The 27,123-nt window shown below is 46.7% G+C and overlaps 1 protein-coding gene across 1 annotated transcript in view; it reads right to left on the bottom strand.

Annotated features, from left to right (window-relative positions):
- Positions 1 to 25,880, bottom strand: part of LOC138368501 (dynein beta chain, ciliary-like) — a 255,884-nt gene extending 230,004 nt beyond the window's left edge. Inside the window, exons 1-5 of the mRNA XM_069331025.1 lie at positions 25,849 to 25,880; positions 25,520 to 25,739; positions 22,890 to 23,005; positions 16,592 to 16,715; positions 211 to 444 (exon numbers count right to left, since the gene is read on the bottom strand). Of these exons, the coding sequence (XP_069187126.1) occupies positions 211 to 444; positions 16,592 to 16,715; positions 22,890 to 23,005; positions 25,520 to 25,739; positions 25,849 to 25,880 (726 nt within the window). The remainder of the gene's footprint in view (positions 1 to 210; positions 445 to 16,591; positions 16,716 to 22,889; positions 23,006 to 25,519; positions 25,740 to 25,848) is intronic.
- Between the last annotated feature and the right edge of the window lie 1,243 nt (positions 25,881 to 27,123).

The raw sequence follows: 27,123 nt of genomic DNA, 5'->3' as shown, positions 1-27,123 counted from the left end.
CAAGGCAAACGGTAATGAAATACTGTGACAACACCCACATCATTGTGCTTAGGAGCACAACTCTACACCATTACCTGCTTGCTGCCACGTCTCGTTCACCTCTTTTGGGACATCAGCTTGGTGTTGACACGTGCATCAGTTGATACACTCACCTCGGAGGATAACCTATTGCCGTGACGGTTGTGTCGTCCAGAGTCATGCAGTACTGACCTGGGCCGCGGTGGTCCTCAGCTTCTCGAGACCGTTCATGAGGCGCTCGATCTTGGCCTGGAGGTCGTTGTGCTTGGCCCGGAGGAGGTTGGAGTAGAGGGAGATGAACCCGAGGAAGGTCTTGGGTGTTGTGTAGTTGTAGCGGCGGTCGTTGGTCAGGTAGAGGCGGCTCATGTCGTTGACAGACCCATGGACATGGGCCATGAACTTGGACACAGACTCTCGTAGAACCTCCTAAGATCAAAAAGAGAGAGGAGAGGGATCAGAGACCAGTACACAACACTGTTCCTGCTTCCTCTCCAGTTAATAGTTACTAACAAGGTTCATCATTATAATTATAGGTTTTGTGAAGCATATTCTATTAAATATGGTTTTCCATATCCGGGGCATGGTTGGATTGTCGAGGTCTCTTTAGGCCAACTACTGACCTGAGCCTATTTAATGCTAGGTGAGCAGAAGCATCAGAGGAAATTAAACGTTCTCAAACGCTCCAGTCCTTCTGTGGGAATTGAATCCGGGACCTGTAGACTGTGACCAGACTACACCAGTTCTGACTACAGTTCTGACTCGGCAGCAGCAGCAGAGGATGTTGCTGATCTTCATATTGTGATAAAAGCGGCATCAGAAAACTAAACCGTAATAATGGGGGATTTTAACTATGAGACTATAAATTAGGTTAATCTAACATCACAAGCAGTGGGAGAATAATTTCTAGATCTGGTTGAAGACTCCTTTCTCATACAGCATGTGGTAGAGTCTACACGTCGTAACAGCATTACATATACAGAAACCCACATGTGACAATATCAACATCTTCTCTATAGTGAGGTCTGGAGATAGTGACCATCTATGGATCTGCACTCCAAGTCATAAGGTGTGACAAAGACTATGCTATCTGTTGATGGAGGTGTGGCAAGTTCAACGCCATCTGTGAAAGGCTCATGATTATGCCTCATTCAGGAGGGTCGATGATGATGCCCTCTGGTGAGGGAGACAACGATATCAACGCCATCTATAGTGTGCATTTCTGTTCCAGTGAAAGGCTGTCATCCTATGTTCTTCCTGTGTACTTTCTATCTGCCTAATGACTTATGTCCACAGAGATGACCAGGAGGTTCTCTTGTGCTCTCGGAGGCAGTTCCCAAGGGCAGTCCAAAACTCCTGACTTGTTCCTGTGAAGACAAGTGGCCGCGGGCGGTAGAAGACAGTCTTTAGGCTGTTTTACTTGTGCAGTGTTATAGTGTGGACCGACGTACCTGGGATTTGGCCAAGAGGAGTTACAAGACGACAAGGGTGTTAGTAAAGACCCTTGGAAGTATTATTTGTGACCTGTGTCAGCGTGTTGCTGAAGACCGCTGCCAGTGTTAGGAGAGCAGACGTGGGATATTTGGACATCGAGATGATACGGTGTGGGACTGGCCCATGTTGAGTAGAGTGAACTCGCCAGTGATATGACGATTGAACGTGGATGACGTTTGTTTGAAGATAGTGGACTCGCCAGGTATTGAAGAACACTGCAGAGATATTAAGTGTCCTGTGCGAAAGTGACACTGTGTACATATATGAATATATATGAGATTATATTGGTGAAGGTGTTTAGTTTTGTTTACCCTCTTTTTCACAATTACTTGCTACTGCCAATTCTTGATAACATGCTATTGACTTCGAGTGGGATCAGAGAAGAAAAGGCTCTAGGGCCCCATACGCAGAAAGAACCCAGTTATTGGCTCAGTCAGGCCGTAACACCACATACGGTTCATGATGATGAATTTCTAGATTAACATTGAAGCTACTACCATTGAATGAGAGGAATCTCCTGAAGGGAGCTAATCGGTGAACATGACAGGGAAGCTATCACGGCCTGTGTCTTACTTTTGTTATCAGTAGTGTTACAATTTTGTTGTCATAGAGACCTATCAAGAATTTGGTGGTGGTGGACCTTAAAATGTTGTCTAGGGGTAAAACATGGAGCAAGGAAAACAACCTAGTACAAAGTCACAAATTTATACGTATAAGTCACACATGAATACATTCAACAAGGTGATTTCCTCACTACTTAAAATCACTATGTATTAATCTTATATCCTCAAGTGGCTCTGACCACCCCACGGCTCACCGTCCCATACTTGGTACTGTGCACCCAGCCACCACCGCTATCATCCAATGACACATATATTTAAGCCTCTAGGGAACCTGGACTCTTATAAAACCTCTCCAACTTCTGTAATACTACTCTACCCAATCTTGCAACCCTGGTTAAATACAAGGATAGGCTTATCTGACTGTACAGGCGGAGAAAACCCCTCAAATAGCAGGATCGGTCGGCAGCGATACACCTCCCCCTCCAGTCAAGATGGCGTCCACCTCTCTTGCATCATCGCCCCTTAATACTCTATTCTTTACATATGCTATCAAACTCATTATGGATTTTATTTACCATATTCCCCATGCATACTTTTTGATAGAGTCCATTTTTCCCTTACATAGTTAGGATATTCCAGTTCACATTATTTCTGACAACCTCCAGCTGAGAAGGCACTACTTTACTGGGCGGAGTATTACTGGTAACTCGCGGCCTCTCTGATCTCAGCTGTGGATTTATTCTAATAAACACACGCCACTGAGTCCACCAACATTTTACAACCGAAACCAACCTTCACTGGAGGTAAGGTTCATAACAGAAGCATCATGGCAAAACCTTAAGGTAATGATGAAACTTTCAAAAATGGGCCAAAAGGGAGGAAGAAAGGAAAGGGAACTAGATGGATGACTCAGGCAGTAAACCAATTTACAACTAAGAGGAACCTCTGGAAAACGCATAAATCCACGATGGATATCATTGATCAAGATATATATAAAAGGGCACTAAACACAGCCACTCAGAAAATCAGATCAAGCAAAAGGAACTTGGAAAGAAAACTTGCCCACAACATAAAGAAAGATCCATAATAGTGTTATGGCTATATAAGAAGTAAAACCAAAACAGAGGACTCGGTAGGACCTTTAAAAGATAAAATTAAACCAAACTATAATGGACGACAAAAGGGTAGCAAACACTAAATGAATATTTTACATTAGTGTTCACACTAGAAAGATGAGACGACATGCCATCACCCACAAATGTTTCAAGGAGGTGAAGACAATGAATTTAGAAATATAACTATAACAAAAGACATAATCAGGAAGAACATTGACAAACTAAAAGACTCAAAAGCCCAAGGTGTTGATGGAATAGAATCCAAAGTCATTAAGGAACTGGCAGAAGAATTATGCCTATCACTGAAATTACTTTTCACAAAATCTTTGGCCAAAAGGGATAGTCCCCATAAATTGGAAATATACAAACGTCACCCCTATTTTCAAAAAAGCAGAAAGAGCCGAGCTGATAACTACCTTCCAATCACTTTGACATCACACATCTGCAAGCTCATGGAGAGAATCCTAAGGTTGGGAATCATTCACTATCTTTCAGTGAACAATCTTGTAAAATCGACACAACATGGGTTTGACAAAAATAGATCCTGCCTTATAAACCTGTTCTCATTTCTGGAAACGGTAACCGCTACTCAGACAAAGGACTTCAGGTTTATGTAGTCTACATGGATTTTGCTAAAGCCTTAGATAAGGTACCATATTTTGATAAGGTACCCTGATCCCGACCCTGATATTCTTTAACGTACTCTGTTGCTCTTTCGCCTTTGTTTCTTCCTTGTTCTCTGTTTTTGTCCTTTCTCTTCTCGTCGTTGTCCATTCTTCAATGGAACGTTCGAGGTTATTACGCCAATTTCCTCGAACTCCAACTTCTGATTTCACGGTTTTCGCCCCTTTGTGTCTGTCTCCAGGAGCCGATGCTTGGTGCTCGTCCTGGTCGTTTTCGTGGCTATTCCTTTCTCTCCCCCCCAGCTGTTGCTGGGGCTCCTAATTCTTCTGCTCTCTTGATTCGTGCTGATGTTCCCTCTGTTCCTTTACTTTTTCCTTCGCCTCTCCATTGTTCTGCTGCTCGTGTCTTTGTGGGGAAATGGTACACAGTTTGTTCCATTTATCTCTCCCCGAGTGTCCCGCTCTCTCTTCCTGATTTGAAACACCTCCTAGACTCATTGCCGGAGCCTGTGCTCCTGCTGGGTGACTTCAATTGTCGTCATTCTCTTTGGGGTGACGTTCTGACGAATTCCCGGGGTCGCCTTCTTGAGCCGTTTCTCCTCTCATCTTCCCTGTCTCTTCTGAATTCTGGTGAGCCCACTCATTTGGACTCTCGGACTCGCACCCTTTCTTGTCTTGATCTTTCTCTCTGCTCTTCTTCTCTTTACTTAGATTTCACGTGGCAGGTTCTTGATGACCTCCATGGAAGTGATCATTTCCCCATCCTTGTTTCCTTTTTCTCTTTTCGCCCTTCCCTCTCTTTCCCTAGGTGGCAGTTTGCTAAGGCGGACTGGACCCTATTTACCCTCAGTGCTGCTCTCTCTGACCTCTCCCTTCTGCCTCTCTCTCGCGCTCTCCTCCTTTTTCATGACACTGTCTTCAACGCTGCCCTCCGCTCTATTCCTCGCTCTTCCTCTCGGGGTCCACGGAAGTGCGTTCCCTGGTGGAATGCGGACTGTGCTCGGGCTGTCCGCTGTAAGCGTGCAGCCTGGAAGAGGCACCGCCGTAGGCAGACGACCGATTCTTTTCTTTTCTTTCGGAAAGCGAGTGCGGTGGCCCGTAGGGCCATCCGTACGGCTAAACGTGAATGTTGGGCATCTTATGTCTCAACAATTACGTCCGAAACCCCTCTGACCCAGATCTGGAAGCGTATCCGCAAGATAGCGGGTAAGTTCGTTCCCGATGTTTCACCGGTCCTTCACCTCCATGATACTCTTGTGGCGGACCCGTTGCAGGTCGCTTCCGAACTGGGTTCCCACTTTTCTTCTGTTAGCTCTGGTCTTCATCTTCCCCAATCTTTCCTTCTTCGTAAACCTGTCCTTGAGTCTCGTCCTTTAGATTTCTGCACTCATCTTCAGCTTCCCTATAATGATCCCTTCTCTCTCTCTGAACTTCGTTCTGCCCTGGCCCTCTGCGGTTCTACGGCGGCGGGCTCCGATGGTATTCATTATGAGATGCTTCGCCATCTCCCTCCGTGCACGTCTCAGTATTTACTGAGTCTATATAATCGGATCTGGGAGTCGTCGTCAGTCCCTGAGGACTGGCTCGATGCCGTTGTCCTCCCTGTTCGCAAACCGGGGTCTCTGGGTACTTCCCCTAAGGACTTTCGCCCCATTGCTCTCACAAGTTGTGTCTGCAAACTCTTTGAACGTATGGTTAACGTTCGTCTGATGTGGTTCCTGGAACACAATCACCTCCTCTCCCCTTCTCAATTTGGTTTCCGCAAGTGCCGCAGCACGACAGATGTCCTTGTGAACTTGGAGGTCTATATTCGTACTGCTTTTGCTGCGAAGACCTCCGTTGTTGCCGTCCTTTTTCACCTGGAAAAGGCTTACGACACCACTTGGCGTTATCATATCCTGTCTCAACTTCATTCTTTTGGCCTTCATGGTCATCTCCCTCTCTTTCTCCGCAGCTTCCTCTCTCGTCGTTCCTTTCGGGTGCGCCTTGGTACCGCTCTCTCTGCCTCTTTTCAGCAATACAAAGGTGTGCCCCAGGGTAGTCTTCTGAGCACTACTCTTTTTCTGGTTGCCCTCAATGGTCTTCTTTCCTCTCTTCCTTCTGGTGTCTTCTCCGCTCTCTATGTCGATGATCTTACCCTTTGCTGTCAGGGTGATGATTCGCCTCTCCTTCAGCGCCGGCTTCAACTTGCAATTGATGCCGTGTCGTCTTGGGCCACCGATCATGGCTTCAAGTTCTCTACTTCAAAGACTTGTGCCATGACTTTTACGCGGAAACGGGTCGTTCTTCGTCCCTCTTTGTCACTTTATGGTCATCCCCTTGAATACAAAGATTCCGCGAAGCTTTTGGGGTTATTCCTTGACACTCGTTTGTCTTGGTCTCCCCATATCTCTTACCTCCGTGTTGAGTGCTCTAAGGCCCTTACCCTCCTTCGGGTCTTGTCCCATTCTTCTTGGGGGGCAGATAAGCCCACTCTCCTTGCTTTACATTCCTCTCTCGTCTTGTCTAAGCTCGATTATGGTTGCCCTGCTTACTCGTCTGCTTCTCCTTCTACTCTTCGCCGTCTTGATGCTTTGCACCATACTGGGTTGCGCCTCAGTTCTGGTGCCTTTCGTTCGACTCCCATCCTTAGCTTGTATGTTGACACTGGCTTCCTGTCTCTCCAGGACCGCCGTGATCGCTACTGTCTTCGCTATCTTGCGCGGTCCTTGCAACATCCTTCCTCTCGCCTCTGTCGTGCTTTAACTTTTACCCCTCCTGCGGTTCCTGTTCCTCTTCACCACCTCCCTCTTTCTGTCCGGTTATCTCGTCTACAGGATTCTCTTTCCGTTCGTATTTCTGATGTTTCTCCTCGTGTTGTTCCTTCTTTGCCCCCGTGGAGGGTCCCTCTTCCGCGGTTTTGTACATCCTTGACCCGTATCACTAAAGCTTTTACCCCTCCTACGGTTCTAAAACGCCTTTTCCTCGAGCACTTTTCTTCTCACTCCCGCTCCGTTTCTGTCTTCACCGATGGGTCTAAGTCAGCAGACGGTGTTGGCTACTCTGTTGTTTTTCCTGATCGCACTTATATGTGTCGCTTACCTCCGGAGACTAGCATCTTTACAGCGGAACTTTATGCTATTCTCTATGCTCTTCGTCTCCTGCTTTCTCGTTGTCAGTCTTCCTTTGTAGTTGTTGTTGACTCTCGTAGTGCCCTCATGGCTCTCGGGTCCTTTAATCCGGTTCATCCAGTAGTTGTCGAGATCCAGCATTGGCTGTTTCTTGTTCACAGTAAATTTAAGTCGGTTGAGTTTTGTTGGGTTCCCAGCCATATTGGTGTGTCTTTAAATGAGCGTGCAGATGCTGCCGCCAAGGAAGCTGTCCGCTCTTGTCCCGTCTCTCGTAAAGGCATTCCGTATTCCGACTTTTACCCGGTTATCCATTCCTCAGTCCTTACCCGTTGGCAGGCTTCTTGGTTGTCTGTTACTGGTAACAAGCTATGTACTCTTAAATGTTGTGTTTCCTCGTGGCCGTCCTCCTTCCACCGTAACCGGCGGTGGGAAACAGCTCTGGCGAGGTTGCGTATTGGCCATACTCGCTTAACCCATGGTCACTTGATGGAGCGCCGCCCTGCTCCTTATTGTCCTAGTTGCATTGTTCCTCTTACGGTCGTGCATGTCCTTCTTGAATGTCCTGACTTCCAGGACGAGCGTGTGTCTTGCTTTCCGACCACCCCTCGCGGTCACCTGTCCCTTGATAGAATTCTTGGTGACTCGGATACTTTTGATATCGTTCGCCTTATGGGTTTTTGTTCTCGTATTGGCATCCTTGGTGATATTTAGCGCCCTCTGATTATTTTGCGCATTTGATGGTGCTACATAGCATTCCCGGTTTGGTGCCTTCTTTTGATAATTACTTACTTACTTGATAAGGTACCACAAAGACTGGCCAAAAAATTACAGGCACATGGAATAAATGGAAGAATACTAGAATGGATAAAACAGTGCATAAAAAGAAAACAATGGTGCTCTAGGGAAATGAATCTGACTGGAGAAATGTGGTAAGTGGGGTACCACGCGGGTCCATCTTTGGACCTACCCTTTTTGTCATATACATCAATGACATAGATGAGAATATTACAAACCACATCATATTTGCAGATGACACAAAGATTTATGGGAAGTGATAATGGTGTTGAATCCTTACAAAGAGTATTCAGGAACCCCACAAATAGTCAGATGTCTGGCAAATTATTTTGAATGTTGACAAATGCCATACTCTGCATGAGGGCATAATGCATGCCACAACCTCCAAGTTAATAAAAATTCATCACAGCACATTGAGGAAGAAAAGGACCTTGGAATCAATATCCATCACTCAATAAATGTTGCACAGCAGGTTGAGGCAGCACTCAAAAAACTAATCAAGCATATGGAATAATCAAGCTTAACTCGAATTCAAGGAAATGAAGGTAGTGATTCTGTTGTATAAATCTCTGGTGCACCCCATTCAGATTACTGTATCCAAGAATGGAGACCTCATATCCAGAAGGACATAGATGCTCTAGAGAAAGTGCAACAAAAATCATTAAAGAACTAAATCAACTTACGTATCAGGAACGATTGGGTGCTACAAGGCTAAGAACACTGCAAACCAGGCATGACCGGGCGGATCTTATTGAAACGGTCACTGAACAATTTGCTGGATGTTGATCCGGATTTTTTTCAAAAGGTCTGATCAAGGAAAAAAGTTACAAACAAGGAACAATAGTTTCCAGATCAACAAGCTGGAAACTATTTAGTCCTACACAATGTAAGACTGAGAACAGATGCTTTTTAGCTCACAGGGTTATTAAGCCCATGGAACTGCTTACCCGCCAAAGTCGTATATGCCAAAACTACTAACGTTTAAAGTTCAGCTGGAAAAGATCAAGACAAATGGGAGGGACCCTCAACAAGCCGCTGGCTTCCTGCCCTCATCGAGGCAGTGAAACCAAATTGTTAGAAGTCTATCAAAAAGCTAAATCATGAACTTAAAGGAGTTAATATGCCTCTTAAACAGTAGGTTCTAACAATGAAAAATTAGATGAGAAAACGTAAAACTATTTCCCAAATTACCTGTGCTGCAATAATAAAAGGAGCTAGAGGTTGCTACGGACATCAAAACATGTAACTTAAAAATTCAGTTTATTCCAGCACGCTACTGTCCAATCACCAGGAGAGATTTGATGTCACAAATCGCCAAAACCCATTAGACTTCTTGAATCCTATGCCTATTAAAGGTAAAATGTTGGTACAGGAAATCTGACATAGGCCAGATGGGGGAGACCTTTTACCTTCAGAACTACAACACCTCTGGAGGGACAAAGCACTATATATATTTGTTATTGTCTGCTTGAGCCAGTAACCTGGTTCCTTCTGAGTAATGTGCCTTAGAGCCTCTTGTTCTTCTTCTATGATCACACCCCAAGTCAATGGTAAGTTCTCGAGAATTGGCGGTAGCAAGTAACAGTGCAAGGGATGAAGGTGGGTAAAAATATATGCAATTACACGTCACCCATATATTATCTATCTTAGTATAACGACACTTATGTACACAATGTCACTTTCGCACAGAGCACTTAATATCTCTGTAGTGTTCAAATCCTGGCGAGTCCACTATCTTCATGTATACGGCGTCCATGCTAATGATAGTCACCGGCGAGTTCACCTTACTCAACATGGGCCAGTCCCACACCGTACCGTCACGATATCTATATACCCAACATCTGCTCTCCAGAAACACGCTGACAGGGGTCAAATAATACGTCCAGGGTTCACCACTAACACCCTGGCAGATGTCTACACGCTAGCAGCACATCTCAGCAGACGGCCAATACTGTCGTCTTGTAACTCCTAATGGCCCTGTCCTGGGTACGTCGGTCCACACAATCATTGCACAGGTACAATAGCTAACACACTACTTACTACCGATGGCGGCCGCTTGGCCTCTCGCAGAAACAAGTCAGGACTTCGGGACTGCCCGAGTTGAATGGCTTTCTACAGTGCAATAGACTCCTCGTCATTTCCGTGGACATAAAAGTCATTACTCGGACAGAAAGTATACAAGGAGAACATATGATGCCAGCCTTTAACCGGGGAACTGTGAAATGTATCGGATGCACAATTTAGATGTTGTTTTTGTTGTTGTTGTTGTTGATTTAGGGGCGACGACGATCGTGGGATCGGATGCGCCCCGGCGTACCCGTGATGGGTTAATCGCGAAGTCAGGAAAGGTGAAACGCCAAGCTTAATGGCGAAGAGAGTGACGCGAATCACTAGAAACTAATATGCCATATGGCAAATAAACGCACAGTCAGGCAGATGATTGGGGAGTCCCAGGAGTCCCTCAGGGTGACAAGCACCGGCCCCGCTCCACACAGAGAATACCAGGTAGCAAAACCAAAACTCGGCCCCCAGCTAAAACGCAAAAAGTCATGCAGTGTCCTTCAGCAGTGCAGAAGCCGGCCGCCCACCACGGCTGAGGGCACACCAGGAACCCACCAAGACCCGCCAATCCCCGGCACCTCTCGGCCAAGCCTGCCCCCGAACACCGTCACCCCGCCAGGAGAATAAGCCAGAACACGCCAAAAAAAAAAACTATCAACAATCCCGTGACCCAAGGCGATATGTGCGCCAGGCGTCGTACAATCGGACCGTTGAAAAGGGATGCCAAACGGCAGTAGCAAAGCCAAAACGCGAAAACAAGACGTGATCAGGCGGCACCCAGGCGGAGGTGGTGTCCAGACCAGAGCGGTTCAACCTCTGCTCGGTGTCAAGGTTGAACCAGGAGACCCAATTTAGATGTCGTTACTTCTATCACCAGAAGTCATCATCACCGCCCTCACCTCCTATCTGAGGTATGAAACTGGAGCCTTTCACAGACGTCTCACCTCCGCCAATAGATGGCATTGTCTTCGTCTAACGTAATGCCTTGGAGTTGGGGTTCAGGTTCATAGATGGCGCCGAAACCGCCACTCCTCACTCCAGCAACGGTGTTGATACCGTAACAATATAAAGTTTCATTTTCACGAGAAATGGTAGAAGAAAAAGTTGCTGCACACTACATGTGTTTTGTGAAGCGTCAAACAAAGCTTACAACGTGGTAGTATATCTTGTCTCACAACATGCAACCATGTTCAACTCCAGAGCTAGAGTCACTGCTCTGATGAAACGTACTCTACTGCAGATGAAATTAGCAGCTTTACAGACATCCGCTTAGGAAAACATATACTATATAAATATAATATTACCGAAACGATAACTCGGAGGGAGAACGAAGCAGTTGTATAGTGGGTAATAAACAATAACATCACAGTCCCATATGAAAGCAATCGTGTTGCTGCAATGAGAGAAATCTCTGTATACAAATTCCTACTTATACCTACCAAGTATAACAAAATGGACTACTTATCAAAGAGGTCTGATGTTAAAGCAATTTATTAAAGACAAATTGTGGTTTTATGGGCCTAATTGGTTGGTCAGTGGTAGTTGGCCTCTCCAAAATTCATCGTGACACAGCCCACTGTTGCTACTGTGGTTCATGTCAACACCCTAACCATTCATCGCATTCGATTTGCTGCTTTAAAGAAATTCAAAAGAGTAACTTGGCAGGGCAGGGTGTGGTGTCCTAATAAGGGATTATACGGAGTTTGGGACTGTGTACAGGATAATTGAACTCCGGCTTAGTAATTTTATATCATCCACACAAGCTGAACTGCAGGCCATTCTGGCGTGTTTGGAGGAAGTACGTCATGACGACAAAAATGTTTTTGTATTTGTCGATAGCCGAGGAGCACTGGAGTCCTTAAACAGTCGAAACCCGGTCTTCATGTCTATAGTTGAGGACTGTAAGAGAAGAATAACTGAGATACAGCTGAAAGGTTATAGTGTGAAATTCATGTGGATTCCATCTCATGTTGGAATAGTGCTCAACGAGGTGGCGGATGACTTGGCCAAACGTGCCACATCAAAACCACAAGTTGACATTGAATGTGAATTCACAATGAGACAAATAAGAAGCAAAATCAGAAATATTCAGGCACAGGCGGGAGTGGAGAGGAGAGAGATAATGTATGAGAGTAGTCAAACCATGCAACACTACATGTATGTGAGTCAAAACACCCATTTCACTTATGGTAAAAGGAGAAATGCTTGGAGTGACTCTGTGTACATGCGGCTCAGGCTTGGGTACAAATATTACTGGGAATATGGGATAGGTGTTCATGATAATGACACGAAGTGTAAACTATGTGGTATGTTAAGGTCTCACACCCTGGCCCATTATGTTCTTGATTGTCCGTTGATTAATGTATATAGAAACACTGAGATAAGGACTGTTCCTGAACAAATAGCCTGGATGTGTCACAACGGAAAGGTTGATGATATTCTTGAGCGATATAAGAATTTTGCACCAAGATTGTAATATTTTGTTGAATTATCTGCATGTCTCTTGCAAATTGTCTATACAGTATACCTAGGTCATAAAAGTATTTGTGTGTACGTCTGATAACATACTACTTGTGAAGGAGGAAATGTATATGTTTATCTCTCAGAATGTTCGGTAATATGTTTATTTGTGATGTGTGTCTATGTATATATTAACACGTTGTACTGAATGGGGTGAGAATAGCTTGAGCTACCTCATCCCTTTGTGTGTATTTTACCTCAATAAACTTATTTCAATTTCAAAAGAGTAACTCATTTAGTGTTTCTCTTCCTATTGAAATGAGGAATTAATGTTAAAGGCTAAATCTGTAATGTTGTTAAAAATACATATTCCATAATAAAGTAATCGATGTTTTTGATCATTACATATTACCTAACTATTCAATATAATTTGATAAAATTCATGAACAATCTCTCTATGTTAGCTTATTTTACATTTTCATTTATTTTTATTTATTTAATTATTTATTTATATATACTCGAGTTCTTACATTCTTTTAAAGCCACTACCACGCATAGCATTTCGGGCTACCTTGAGGCTACCTTGAGGTGCTTCCGGGGCTTAGTGTCCCCGCGGCCCGGTCGTCGACCAGGCCTCCTGGTTGCTGGACTGATCAACCAGGCTGTTAGACGCGGCTGCTCGCAGCCTGACGTATGAGTCACAGCCTGGTTGATCAGGTATCCTTTGGAGGTGCTTATACAGTTCTCTCTTGAACACTGTGAGGGGTTTGCCAGTTATGCCCCTTATGTGTAGTGGAAGCGTGTTGAACAGTCTCGGGCCTCTGATGTTGATAGAGTTCTCTCTCAGAGTACCTGTTGCACCTCTGCTTTTCAACGGGGATATTCTGCACATCCTGCCATGTCTTCTGGTCTCATGTGGTGTTATTTCTGTGTGCAGGTTTGGGACCAGCCCCTCAATTATTTTCCACGTGTAAATTATTATGTATCTCTCCCGCCTGCGCTCAAGGGAGTACAGATTTAGGCTCTTTAGTAGGTCCCAGTAATTTAGATGTTTTACTGAGTGGATTCTAGCAGTAAAGGATTTCTCTGCACGCTCTCTAGGTCAGCAATTTCTCCAGCTTTGAAAGGGGCTGTCATTGTGCAGCAGTACTCCACTCTAGAGAGCACAAGCGTTTTGAAAAGTATCATCATCGGTATAGCATCTCTAGTGTGAAAAGTTCTTGTTATCCAACCTGTCATTTTTCTTGCAGTTGTGACGGCTACTTTATTGTGTTCTTTAAAGGTAAGGTCTTCCGACATGAGTACACCCAGATCCTTTACATTGCCTTTTCGTTCTATGATATGATTTGCCTGAGTTTTGTACGTGGTTTCTGTTTTTATATTTTCAATTTTTCCGTAGCGCATGAGCTGGAACTTATCCTCGTTAAACACCATATTATTTTCTGTAGCCCATAGAAAGACCTGATCTACATCTGATTGGAGGTTTGCCGTGTCCTCTATGTTGCCAACTCTCATGAAAATCCTAGTGTCATCTGCAAAGGATGATACAGTGCTATAGGTTGTGTTCTGGTCTATGTCCGATATGAGGATGAGAAAAAGTACTGGAGCAAGCACAGTACCCTGGGGGACTGAGCTCTTCACGGTTGATGGGCTGGATTTTATTTTGTTGACTATTACACATTGGGTTCTTTTAGTCAGGAAATTGTAGATCCATCTGCCTATTTTCCCGGTAATTCCTTTTGAACGCATTTTATGTGCAATAACACCATGGTCACATTTATCAAAAGCTTTTGCGAAATCTGTGTAAATTAAGTCATTAGGTAATTAAGTCATTAAGTAAATTAACGGCTTGTCATTAATCTTACTTTTCCCTGGAATACGACCTACCAAATCCTTTAACAACCAGGCACCTATTCACTATTGGATGAACAGAGGTACAAATGAATGATGACCATGGGCGTGCCTTCCCAGGACCTGGGGCGTGCCCGTCCCAGGTCCTGGGGAGTGCCCGTCCCAGGACCTGGGGCGTGCCCGTCCCAGCACCTGGGGCGTGCCCGTCCCAGGACCTCTGCCACTCTCAAGGAAGGTTGAAGGCCGTCAGTCATTTTAGCCCAGCGACGTTGGTCACATGGGCGAGAACACGTTAACAGCCACCACTGGGGAGTGCTGCTGGACGGGTCCACCACTGGGGAGTGCTGCTGGACGGGACCACCACTGGGGAGTGCTGCTGGACGGGTCCACCACTGGGGAGTGCTGCTGGACGGGACCACCACTGGGAGTGCTGCTGGACGGGACCACCACTGGGGAGTGCTGCTGGACGGGACCACCGCTGGGGAGTGCTGCTGGACGGGACCACCACTGGGGAGTGCTGCTGGACGGGACCACCACTGGGGAGTGCTGCTGGACGGGACCACCACTGGGGTGAGCTGCTGGACGGGTCCACCACTGGGGAGTGCTGCTGGACGGGTCCACCACTGGGGAGTGCTGCTGGACGGGACCACCACTGGGGTGAGCTGCTGGACGGGACCACCACTGGGGAGTGCTGGATCCCTTATCCAAGCCTTCCGCAGGTTTGTTACTTATCATTCATGTCTGCAACTAATATCAGATGAAGTGGAGGTGAAACTTGTGTGTGGTAGTTCTACCAACTCCCTACAGTCCAATCCATGATGGAACAATGGTAGTGTGTCTGAAAGTCCATCCCACCAACATCACCATTGCACTAAGGTTTTTATGAGCTTATGGTAGGGACAGCACTAATCTTATGGAATCGGCTACAAAAGACGATGCACTGCCAGAAAATAAATCTCATGGAACTTCAGACTGAAGTCATGGAAATGTTGTCAAAAGTAAACAACCGGGCGTTATCTTACTTGCCAGATGACCCAACACAACATGTACGAGTCAGCCCAGTCCCTCCCAGGTGAGGAGATGAGAGAGCCCTTATAAATGACAGTGACCTCGTACAGGACTATAACTGTCTATCCAGCATCATTAATCGCTGGAGTGACATTTGGAAGAGGGAATACCACTAAGAAATCACCACTATCAGGTACATTTTCCATATACAATATTAATAAACGACCTGTTGACATCATCCATGTGGACTGCAATGGTCCTAGGTCAGACTGGTCATTAAGTCACATCATTTCTGTTCACCTGAACAGCTAGGGAATCTTAAGAATAGTTAAAAAGTCTTGTAAACGTACCACTACTTTACAGACATAAGAGAAACTAGTACATTTTGAGTGTGTAGGAGCCGTTGATCCTAGGACACCCCCGGGTCCACACACTCTCAAACATGAGCCCCAAGCGCCCACCTGCACAATCGTATAGATATAATTAAATTCTTTTGTAAAAATGAACCCAGCGGCGGGTAGCAATCTTTTCTCATTGTGTTTGACTCAAGTCTGCCCTTCACATAGGGCTCAGGGTCGTATTCTTCCTTATCTCCACACTTAATATATCTGAATTGTGTACTATTAGAAACTACTTCCAAAAGTATTATTTATGGACCAGTTTCTGATTATTCGTGTGCTTTCCTACTATTATACAGCCGATAAGATCGTAGATGTAAATTAATTCTTCATAATCTAAAACATTGGTGAAACTATAATCATTGAATGAATTAGAAATTAAAGAAGGAGAACTGATAACTCAAAGGAGTGTTTTGAGAGGTGTGGGCTGCTCCACACGAGTCCTCTGGCTCTCGCAGCAATGCTTGGTCGTACCAATCCTTACTACTCTGTTCACACAAATCTTCAAGTTTATAACGCCTGAAGGCCTGGACCTTTGTCCCAGTGTGTTGGAATAAGCTACTCAGTTGGGTGAGTTGGCACTATGTCTAACCAACAGATATATCATATTGTAATAGAATCTACAATTAATCAATAAAGTGTTGAATCGTATTGTAGAAATGTTCAGTCATTTGCATCAGGAAATATGGTTAGGAGTTTTTTATCTTTAAAGTAAAGAATGCTCATTATTGGACGAGCGAGACTGGAGACACTCTCTTCGTAATCGTATTGAGTTAGATGTGTATTCTTCATTATTCCGTGTCTGGTCCCAAAGACGATTAATATTAGATAAAATATTCTACACTTTGAACACTGCTGATAATAGACGTGAGATCAATGGATGTTTACAGACGTGAGTTTGGCATATATATGAGTGGTTCGTGAAGAGTATAAATACGAGCTGTTTCGCATGAGCCAAAACATTTTCTGCAGTTTCCATGTTCCAAAGTTATTCTTATGTTTTTATTTGTTTTTACTATTTCAAAGTCACCATTACCATTCAAGTTAGAGTATTTATCAGCATTAAGATGACACCATGCCTTCACCGCCAGTACTCACCGGGAGGTACTCGATCTGGGCCAGGAAGGTCTCTGACACGGACACCAGCGCCTCCTGCGGCCACTCGTGGAACCAGTCAATGGTAGTGCAGCTGATGATGGCAGGAAACTGGCGCGCTCGGACCCTGCGCCACGACAACACAAGTGTTAGTGTGTGTTGTGTACTGTTGATCGCCTGACACACCCGCACCTTATTCGCCTCTCTCACCTGTACTCTCTCACCTGTACTCTCTCACCTGTACACTCTCACCTGTACTCTCTCACTTAAACTCTCTCACCTGTACTCTCTCACCTGTACTCTCTCACCTGTACTCTCTCACCTGTACTCTCTCACCTGTACTCTCTCACCTGTACTCTCTCACCTGTACTCTCTCACCTGTACTATCTCACCTGTACTCTCTCACCTGTACTCTCTCACCTGTACTCTCTCATCTGTACTCTCTCACCTGTACTCTCTCACCTGTACTCTCTCACCTGTACTCTCTCACCTGTACTCTCTCATCTGTACTCTCTCACCTGTACTCTCTCACCTGTACTCTCTCATCTGTACTCTCTCACCTGTACTCTCTCACCTGTACTCTCTCACCTGTACTCTCTCACCTGTACTCTCTCATCTGTACTCTCTCACCTGTACTCTCTCACCTGTACTCTCTCACCTGTACTCTCTCACCAGTACTCTCTCACCTGTACTCTCTCACCTGTACTCTCTCACCTGCACTCTCTCATCTGTACTCTCTCACCTGTACTCTCTCACCTGTACTCTCTCACCTGTACTCTCTCACCTGTACTCTCTCACCTGTACTCTCTCACCTGTACTCTCTCACCTGTACTCTCTCATCTGTACTCTCTCACCTGTACTCTCTCACCTGTACTCTCTCACCTGTACTCTCTCACCTGTACTCTCTCATCTGTACTCTCTCACCTGTACTCTCTCACCTGTACTCTCTCACCTGTACTCTCTCACCTGTACTCTCTCACCTGTACTCTCTCACTTATACTCTCTCACCTGTACTCTCACACCTGTACTCTCTCACATGTACTCTCTCACCTGTACTCTCTCACCTGTACTCTCTCACCTGTACTCTCTCACTTATACTCTCTCATCTGTACTCTCTCATCTGTACTCTCTCACCTATACTCTCTCACCTGTACTCTCTCATCTGTACTCTCTCACCTGTACTCTCTCACCTGTACTCTCTCATCTGTACTCTCTCACCTGTACTCTCTCACCTGTACTCTCTCACCTGTACTCTCTCACTTATACTCTCTCACCTGTACTCTCTCACCTGTACTCTCTCACCTGTACTCTCTCACCTGTACTCTCTCACCTGTACTCTCTCACCTGTACTCTCTCACTTATACTCTCTCACCTGTACTCTCTCACCTGTACTCTCTCATCTGTACTCTCACACCTGTACTCTCTCATCTGTACTCTCTCACCTGTACTCTCTCACCTGTACTCTCTCATCTGTACTCTCTCACCTGTACTCTCTCACTTATACTCTCTCACCTGTACTCTCTCATCTGTACTCTCTCACCTGTACTCTCTCACCTATACTCTCTCACCTGTACTCTCTCACCTGTACTCTCTCACCTGTACTCTCTCACTTATACTCTCTCACCTGTACTCTCTCACCTGTACTCTCTCACCTGTACTCTCTCACCTGTACTCTCTCACCTGTACTCTCTCACCTGTACTCTCTCACCTGTACTCTCTCATCTGTACTCTCTCACCTGTACTCTCTCACCTGTACTCTCTCACCTGTACTCTCTCACCTGTACTCTCTCACTTGTACTCTCTCACCTGTACTCTCACACCTGTACTCTCTCACCTGTACTCTCTCATCTGTACTCTCACACCTGTACTCTCTCATCTGTACTCTCTCATCTGTACTCTCTCACCTATACTCTCTCATCTGTACTCTCTCACCTGTACTCTCTCACCTGTACTCTCTCACCTATACTCTCTCACCTGTACTCTCTCACCTGTACTCTCTCACCTGTACTCTCTCACTTATACTCTCTCTCATCTGTACTCTCTCACCTATACTCTCTCACCTATACTCTCTCACCTGTACTCTCTCACCTGTACTCTCTGACCTATACTCTCTCATCTGTACTCTCTCACCTGTACTCTCTCACCTGTACTCTCTCACCTGTACTCTCTCACCTATACTCTCTCACCTGTACTCTCTCACCTGTACTCTCTCACCTGTACTCTCTCACCTGTACTCTCTCACCTATACTCTCTCACCTATACTCTCTCAACTATACTCTCTCACCTGTACTCTCTCACCTGTACTCTCTGACCTATACTCTCTCACCTGTACTCTCTCACTTATACTCTCTCACCTGTACTCTCTCACCTGTACTCTCTCACCTGTACTCTCTGACCTATACTCTCTCACCTGTACTCTCTCACCTGTACTCTCTGACCTATACTCTCTCACCTGTACTCTCTCACCTGCACTCTCTGACCTATACTCTCTCACCTGTACTCTCTCACCTGTACTCTCTCACCTGTACTCTCTCACCTGTACTCTCTCACCTGTACTCTCTCACTTATACTCTCTCTCATCTGTACTCTCTCACCTATCCTCTCACCTATACTCTCTCACCTGTACTCTCTCACCTGTACTCTCTGACCTATACTCTCTCATCTGTACTCTCTCACCTGTACTCTCTCACCTGTACTCTCTGACCTATACTCTCTCATCTGTACTCTCTCACCTATACTCTCTCACCTATACTCTCTCACCTGTACTCTCTCACCTGTACTCTCTGACCTATACTCTCTCATCTGTACTCTCTCACCTATACTCTCTCACCTATACTCTCTCACCTGTACTCTCTCACCTGTACTCTCTGACCTATACTCTCTCATCTGTACTCTCTCACCTGTACTCTCTCACCTGTACTCTCTGACCTATACTCTCTCATCTGTACTCTCTCACCTATAGTCTCTCACCTATACTCTCTCACCTGTACTCTCTCACCTGTACTCTCTCACCTGTACACTCTCACCTGTACTCTCTCACCTATACTCTCTCACCTGTACTCTCTCACCTATACTCTCTCACCTGTACTCTCTGACCTATACTCTCTCACCTATACTCTCTCACCTGTACTCTCTCACCTGTACTCTCTCACTTATACTCTCTCTCACCTGTACTCTCTCACCTGTACTCTCTCACCTGTACTCTCTGACCTATACTCTCTCATCTGTACTCTCTCACCTATACTCTCTCACCTATACTCTCTCACCTGTACTCTCTCACCTGTACTCTCTGACCTATACTCTCTCATCAGTACTCTCTCACCTGTACTCTCTCACCTGTACTCTCTGACCTATACTCTCTCATCTGTACTCTCTCACCTATACTCTCTCACCTGTACTCTCTCACCTGTACTCTCTGACCTATACTCTCTCATCTGTACTCTCTCACCTATACTCTCTCACCTATACTCTCTCACCTGTACTCTCTCACCTGTACTCTCTCACTTATACTCTCTCTCATCTGTACTCTCTCACCTGTACTCTCTCATCTGTACTCTCTCACCTATACTCTCTCACCTGTACTCTCTCACCTGTACTCTCTCACCTATACTCTCTCATCTCTACTCTCTCACCTGTACTCTCTCACCTGTACTCTCTCACCTGTACTCTCTCACCTGTACTCTCTCACCTGTACTCTCTCACCTGTACTCTCTCACCTGTACTCTCTCACTTATACTCTCTCTCACCTGTACTCTCTCACCTGTACTCTCTCACCTATACTCTCTCATCTGTACTCTCTCACCTGTACTCTCTCACCTATACTCTCTCACCTGTACTCTCTCACCTATACTCTCTCACCTGTACTCTCTCACCTATACTCTCTCACCTGTACTCTCTCACCTATACTCTCTCACCTATACTCTCTCACCTATACTCTCTCACCTGTACTCTCTCACCTGTACTCTCTCACCTATACTCTCTCACCTATACTCTCTCACCTATACTCTCTCACCTGTACTCTCTCACCTATACTCTCTCACCTGTACTCTCTGACCTATACTCTCTCACCTATACTCTCTCACCTGTACTCTCTCACCTGTACTCTCTCACTTATACTCTCTCTCACCTGTACTCTCTCATCTGTACTCTCTCACCTGTACTCTCTCACCTATACTCTCTCATCTGTACTCTCTCACCTGTACTCTCTCACCTATACTCTCTCACCTGTACTCTCTCACCTATACTCTCTCACCTATACTCTCTCACCTATACTCTCTCACCTGTACTCTCTCACCTGTACTCTCTCACCTATACTCTCTCACCTGTACTCTCTCACCTATACTCTCTCACCTGTACTCTCTCACCTGTACTCTCTCACCTGTACTCTCTCACCTATACTCTCTCACCTGTACTCTCTCACCTGTACTCTCTCACCTATACTCTCTCACCTGTACTCTCTCACCTGTACTCTCTCACCTGTACTCTCTCACCTGTACTCTCTCACCTGTACTCTCTCACCTGTACTCTCTCACCTGTACTCTCTCACCTGTACTCTCTCACCTGTACACTCTCACCTGTACTCTCTCACCTATACTCTCTCACCTGTACTCTCTCACCTGTACTCTCTCACCTGTACTCTCTCACCTGTACACTCTCACCTGTACTCTCTCACCTGTACTCTCTCACCTGTACTCTCTCACCTGTACTCTCTCACCTGTACTCTCTCACCTGTACTCTCTCACCTGTACTCTCTCACCTGTACTCTCTCACCTGTACACTCTCACCTGTACTCTCTCACCTATACTCTCTCACCTGTACTCTCTCACCTGTACTCTCTCACCTGTACTCTCTCACCTGTACACTCTCACCTGTACTCTCTCACCTGTACTCTCTCACCTGTACTCTCTCACCTGTACACTCTCACCTGTACTCTCTCACCTGTACTCTCTCACCTGTACTCTCTCACCTGTACTCTCTCACCTGTACTCTCTCACCTGTACTCTCTCACCTGTACTCTCTCACCTGTACTCTCTCACCTGTACACTCTCACCTGTACTCTCTCACCTATACTCTCTCACCTGTACTCTCTCACCTGTACTCTCTCACCTGTACACTCTCACCTGTACTCTCTCACCTGTACTCTCTCACCTGTACTCTCTCACCTGTACTCTCTCACCTGTACTCTCTCACCTGTACACTCTCACCTATACTCTCTCACCTGTACTCTCTCACCTGTACACTCTCACCTGTACTCTCTCACCTGTACTCTCTCACCTGTACTCTCTCACCTGTACTCTCTCACCTGTACTCTCTCACCTGTACTCTCTCACCTATACTCTCTCATCTGTACTCTCTCACCTATACTCTCTCATCTGTACTCTCTCACCTATACTCTCTCACCTATACTCTCTCACCTGTACACTCTCACCTGTACACTCTCACCTGTACTCTCTCACCTATACTCTCTCACCTGTACTCTCTCACCTATACTCTCTCACCTGTACTCTCTCATCTGTACTCTCTCACCTGTACTCTCTCACCTATACTCTCTCACCTGTACTCTCTCACCTTTACTGTTCATTACCTAATTAAACACTGTAGATCTGAGACATGCTTAATTTAAAATAAGCAGCATAAAATATATTTATAAGAAATGCAGTGAAGGAAAATATTGAAATGACACTATTGCACTTATTAACTTTTGACATGGCAACTCTGCACCTGGCAACTCTGCACATGGCAACTCTGCACATGGCAACTCTGCACATGGCAACTCTGCACCTGGCAACTCTGCACATGTGAACTCTGCACATGGCAACTCTGCACCTGGCAACTCTGCACATGGCAACTCTGCACATGGCAACGCTGCACATGGCAACTCTGCACATGGCAACTCTGCACATGGCAACTCTGCACATGTCAACTCTGCACATGGCAACTCTGCACCTGGCAACTCTGCACATGGCAACTCTGCACATGGCAACTCTGCACATGGCAACTCTGCACATGGCAACTCTAGGTTTGGCACATTTGTACATAACTCTGGACATGATAACTCTGGACATGATAACTCTGGACATGATAACTCTGGACATGATAACTCTGGACATGATAACTCTGGACATGGCAACTTTGGACATGGCAACTCTTGACATGATACCTCTGGAGATGATAACTCTGGAGATGATAACTCTGGACATGATAACTCTGGAGATGATAACTCTGGACATGGCAACTCTGGACATGGCAACTCTGGAGATGATAACTCTGGACATGGCAACTCTTTATATGGCCACTTTACCTGAGGGTGGACCCGACGGGAGAGAAACAGAGGACCATCTTGAGATTCTTCCTGACGCGGTCGATGAAGAACCTCCAGCAGTTATCACGTGTATCCTGCTGGCCTGTGCTCTTCACCTGTGGGCAATGGGCAGGTGGGCAAGGGGCAGGTGGGCGTGGGTTAGGGGGTAGGTGGGCGTGGGTAAGGGGGGCAAGGGGCAGGTGGGCGTGGGTAAGGGGGGCAAGGGGCAGGTGGGCGTGGATTAGGGGGTAGGTGGGCGTGGGTAAGGGGGGCAAGGGGCAGGTGGGCGTGGGTTAGGGGGCAGGTGGGCGTGGTTAAGGGGGCAGGTGGGCGTGGATAAGGGGGAATGGGGGCAGGTGGGCGTGGGTAAGGGGGAGAGGGGGCAGGTGGGCGTGGTTAAGGGGGCAGGTGGGCGTGGATAAGGGGGAATGGGGGCAGGTGGGCGTGGGTAAGGGGGAGAGGGGGCAGGTGGGCGTGGGGAAGATTGGTATGTGACAGGCAGAAAAGAAGGTCAGGCGAGCGTGAGTCAGGAGGAATAGGCATGGATCAGGAGGAGTGGGCGGGCTCAGGAGGAGTCAGCCATGTGGGTGTGGGCCAGGAGGGGTGGGCCTAGTGGGTGTGGGTCAGGAGGGGTGAGCTAGGTGGGTGTGGGTCAGGAGGGATGAGCTAGGTGGGTGTGGGTCAGGAGGGGTGGGCCTAGTGGGTGTGGGTCAGGAGGGGTGAGCCAGGTGGGTGTTAAGCAGGAGGGGTGGGCCAGGTGGGTGTGGGTCAGGAGGGGTGGGCCAGGTGGGTGTGGGTCAGGAGGGGTGGGCCAGGTGGGTGTGGGTCAGGAGGGGTGGGCCATGTGGGTGTGGGTCAGGAGGGGTGGGCCAGGTGGGTGTGGGTCAGGAGGGGTGAGCCAGGTGGGTGTGGAGCAGGAGGGGTGGGCCAGGTGGGTGTGGGTCAGGGGGGGTGAGCTAGGTGGGTGTGGGTCAGGAGGGGTGGGCCAGGTGGGTGTGGGTCAGGAGGGGTGGGCCAGGTGGGTGTGGGTCAGGAGGGGTGGGCCAGGTGGGTGTGGGTCAGGAGGGGTGGGCCAGCCCAGGGGATGGGGTATGGATGGTTCACAAGAAGGCGTGAGGGGTATGGAGGGGATGTACTCACCTAGTACAATGTGTGGAATCATGCATGAGGTAATGGTAATTGTTGTGTAGTAATGGGTCACACTTGGGTGGGGAGTGTAGTAATGGGTCACACATGGGTGGGGAGTGTAGTAATGGGTCACACATGGGTGGGGAGTGTAGTAATGTGTCACACATGTGTGGGGAGTGTAGTAATGGGTCACACTTGGGTGGGGAGTGTAGTAATGGGTCACACATGGGTGGGGAGTGTAGTAATGGGTCACACATGGGTGGGGAGTGTAGTAATGGGTCACACATGGGTGGGGAGTGTAGTAATGGGTCACACATGGGTGGGGAATGTAGTAATGGGTCACACATGGGTGGGGAGTGTAGTAATGGGTCACACTTGGGTGGGGAGTGTAGTAATGGGTCACACATGGGTGGGGAGTGTAGTAATGGGTCACACATGGGTGGGGAGTGAAGTAATGGGTCACACATGGGTGGGGAGTGTAGTAATGTGTCACACATGGGTGGGGAGTGTAGTAATGGGTCACACATGGGTGGGGAGTGTAGTAATGGGTCACACATGGGTGGGGAGTGAAGTAATGTGTCACACATGTGTGGGGAGTGTAGTAATGGGTCACACATGTGTGGGGAGTGTAGTAATGAGTCACACATGGGTGGGGAGTGTAGTAATAGGTCACACATGGGTGGGGAGTGTAGTAATGGGTCACACATGGGTGGGGAGTGTAGTAATGGGTCACACATGGGTGGGGAGTGTAGTAATGGGTCACACATGGGTGGGGAGTGAAGTAATAGGTCACACATGTGTGGGGAGTGTAGTAATGGGTCACACATGGGTGGGGAGTGAAGTAATAAGTGGTGGATGGGGTCGGGTTAACATGGGTAGAGAGTCAGCCTGCGACAGGAGAGGGAGCGAGAGAGGTCTCGGATCAAAACATACATATAAAACTTAACAAGATAAAAGTCAAAATGTTTTGCTCTGACATTTGTTCAGGTTTGCTGGATTATTTGTGTTTATTATTTATAGAATCTTTTCTTGTTTTCCAAATGTTTATAAATTTGAACAAAACTGTTAAACTTCATGATAACTGCACTATATTGTGCGGTCAAACCAATGGAATGCGTCGAGAGGTAAATATTGGCCAATATTTGACGTGTACTGGGGTTCCACTCTAATTGGCTCACAATTCGGAATAGTCAAAAGTGAATCTTTAAGACAATTCTAACAAAAAAAACTTTATATAAATGAGAAAACCCCGAAGGAGCCGTGATGAGGGACTGAATCTATGCGCTGGGTGTTCCTAGGCATAATTAATAATTAATCTTTTATGTTGTCTGTATATTGTATGTGATTAAGTGATGGTCTCTGTCCAATACCTGTTCTTCACTAATATAGTGATAATATTCACATTAATTATATTTGACATATATTGTATGTATAAACGATTTGGTATGATTAATTGTCACAACCCAACTGCCCTGCCTTTCATTATTATGTTCTTAACTCACCTGTTCTTCACTCTCCTGTTCTTCACTACCCTGTTCTTCACTCTCGTGTTCTTCACTACCATGTTCTTCACCCTCCTGTTCTTCACTACCCTGTTCTTCACTCTCCTGTTCTTCAATCCCCAATTCTTTGCTACACTGTTCTTCACAAGCCTTTTTTTCACTCCCCAGTTCCTCACTACCCGGTTCTTCCCTTCCCAGTTCTTCACTCCCGTGTTCTTCACTACCCTGGTCATCATTATCCTGTTCTTCTCTACCTTGTCCTTTAGTCCCTTGTTCATCACTCCCCGGTTCTTCACACCCCTATTCATCACTACCCTGTTCTCACCTACCTGTTCTTCACTGCCCTGTTCTTCACTCCCATGTTTTTCACTCACCTGTTCTACACTTCCCTATTCTTCACTATTCTGTTCTACAATCCCTAGCGCTTCAATCCCCTATTGTTGACAACCCTGTTCTTCACTAACATGTTCTTCACTGTACTGTTCTTAACTGCTTTGTTTCTTCCATTGACCCTACTGTAATATGGCTGAGAGTTTGTTCTAAACATATAATGGCTACACGGGAGTACGCATAGTCAGCGTGTCCTCCCATGTAGTGTGTCCTCCCATGTAGTGTGTCCTCCCATGTAGTGTGTCCTCCCATGTAGTGTGTCCTCCCGTGTAGTGTGTCCTCCCATGTAGTGTGTCCTCCCGTGTAGTGTGTCCTCCCATGTAGTGTGTCCTCCCATGTAGTGTGTCCTCCCATGTAGTGTGTCCTCCCGTGTAGTGTGTCCTCCCATGTAGTGTGTCCTCCCATGTAGTGTGTCCTCCCATGTAGTGTGTCCTCCCATGTAGTGTGTCCTCCCATGTAGTGTGTCCTCCCGTGTAGTGTGTCCTCCCATGTAGTGTGTCCTCCCGTGTAGTGTGTCCTCCCATGTAATGTGTGTCCTCCCGTGTAGTGTGTCCTCCCATGAAGTGTGTCCTCCCGTGTAGTGTGTCCTCCCGTGTAGTGTGTCCTCCCATGTAGTGTGTCCTCGCGTGTAGTATGTCCTCCCGTGTAGTGTGTCCTCCCATGTAGTATGTCCTCCAATGTAGTGTGTCCTCCCATGTAGTGTGTCCTCCCATGTAGTGTGTCCTCCCATGTAGTGTGTCCTCCCGTGTAGTGTGTCCTCCCATGTAGTGTGTCCTCCCATGTAGTGTGTCCTCCCATGTAGTGTGTCCTCCAATGTAGTGTGTCCTCCCATGTAGTGTGTCCTCCCATGTAGTGTGTCCTCCCATGTAGTGTGTCCTCCCGTGTAGTATGTCCTCCCGTGTAGTGTCCTCCCATGTAGTATGTCCTCCAATGTAGTGTGTCCTCCCATGTAGTGTGTCCTCCCATGTAGTGTGTCCTCCCATGTAGTGTGTCCTCCCGTGTAGTATGTCCTCCCGTGTAGTGTGTCCTCCCATGTAGTATGTCCTCCCATGTAGTGTGTCCTCCCATGTAGTGTGTCCTCCCGTGCAGTGTGTCCTCCCGTGTAGTGTGTCCTCCCGTGTAGTGTGTCCTCCCGTGTAGTGTGTTCTCCCATGTAGTGTGTCCTCCCATGTAGTGTGTCCTCCCGTGTAGTGTGTCATCCCATGTAGTGTATC

The sequence above is a fragment of the Procambarus clarkii genome, chromosome 25, assembly GCF_040958095.1.
Source record: "Procambarus clarkii isolate CNS0578487 chromosome 25, FALCON_Pclarkii_2.0, whole genome shotgun sequence".
Lineage (NCBI taxonomy): Eukaryota > Metazoa > Arthropoda > Malacostraca > Decapoda > Cambaridae > Procambarus > Procambarus clarkii.
This window is presented reverse-complemented; position numbering and strand designations above follow the sequence as displayed.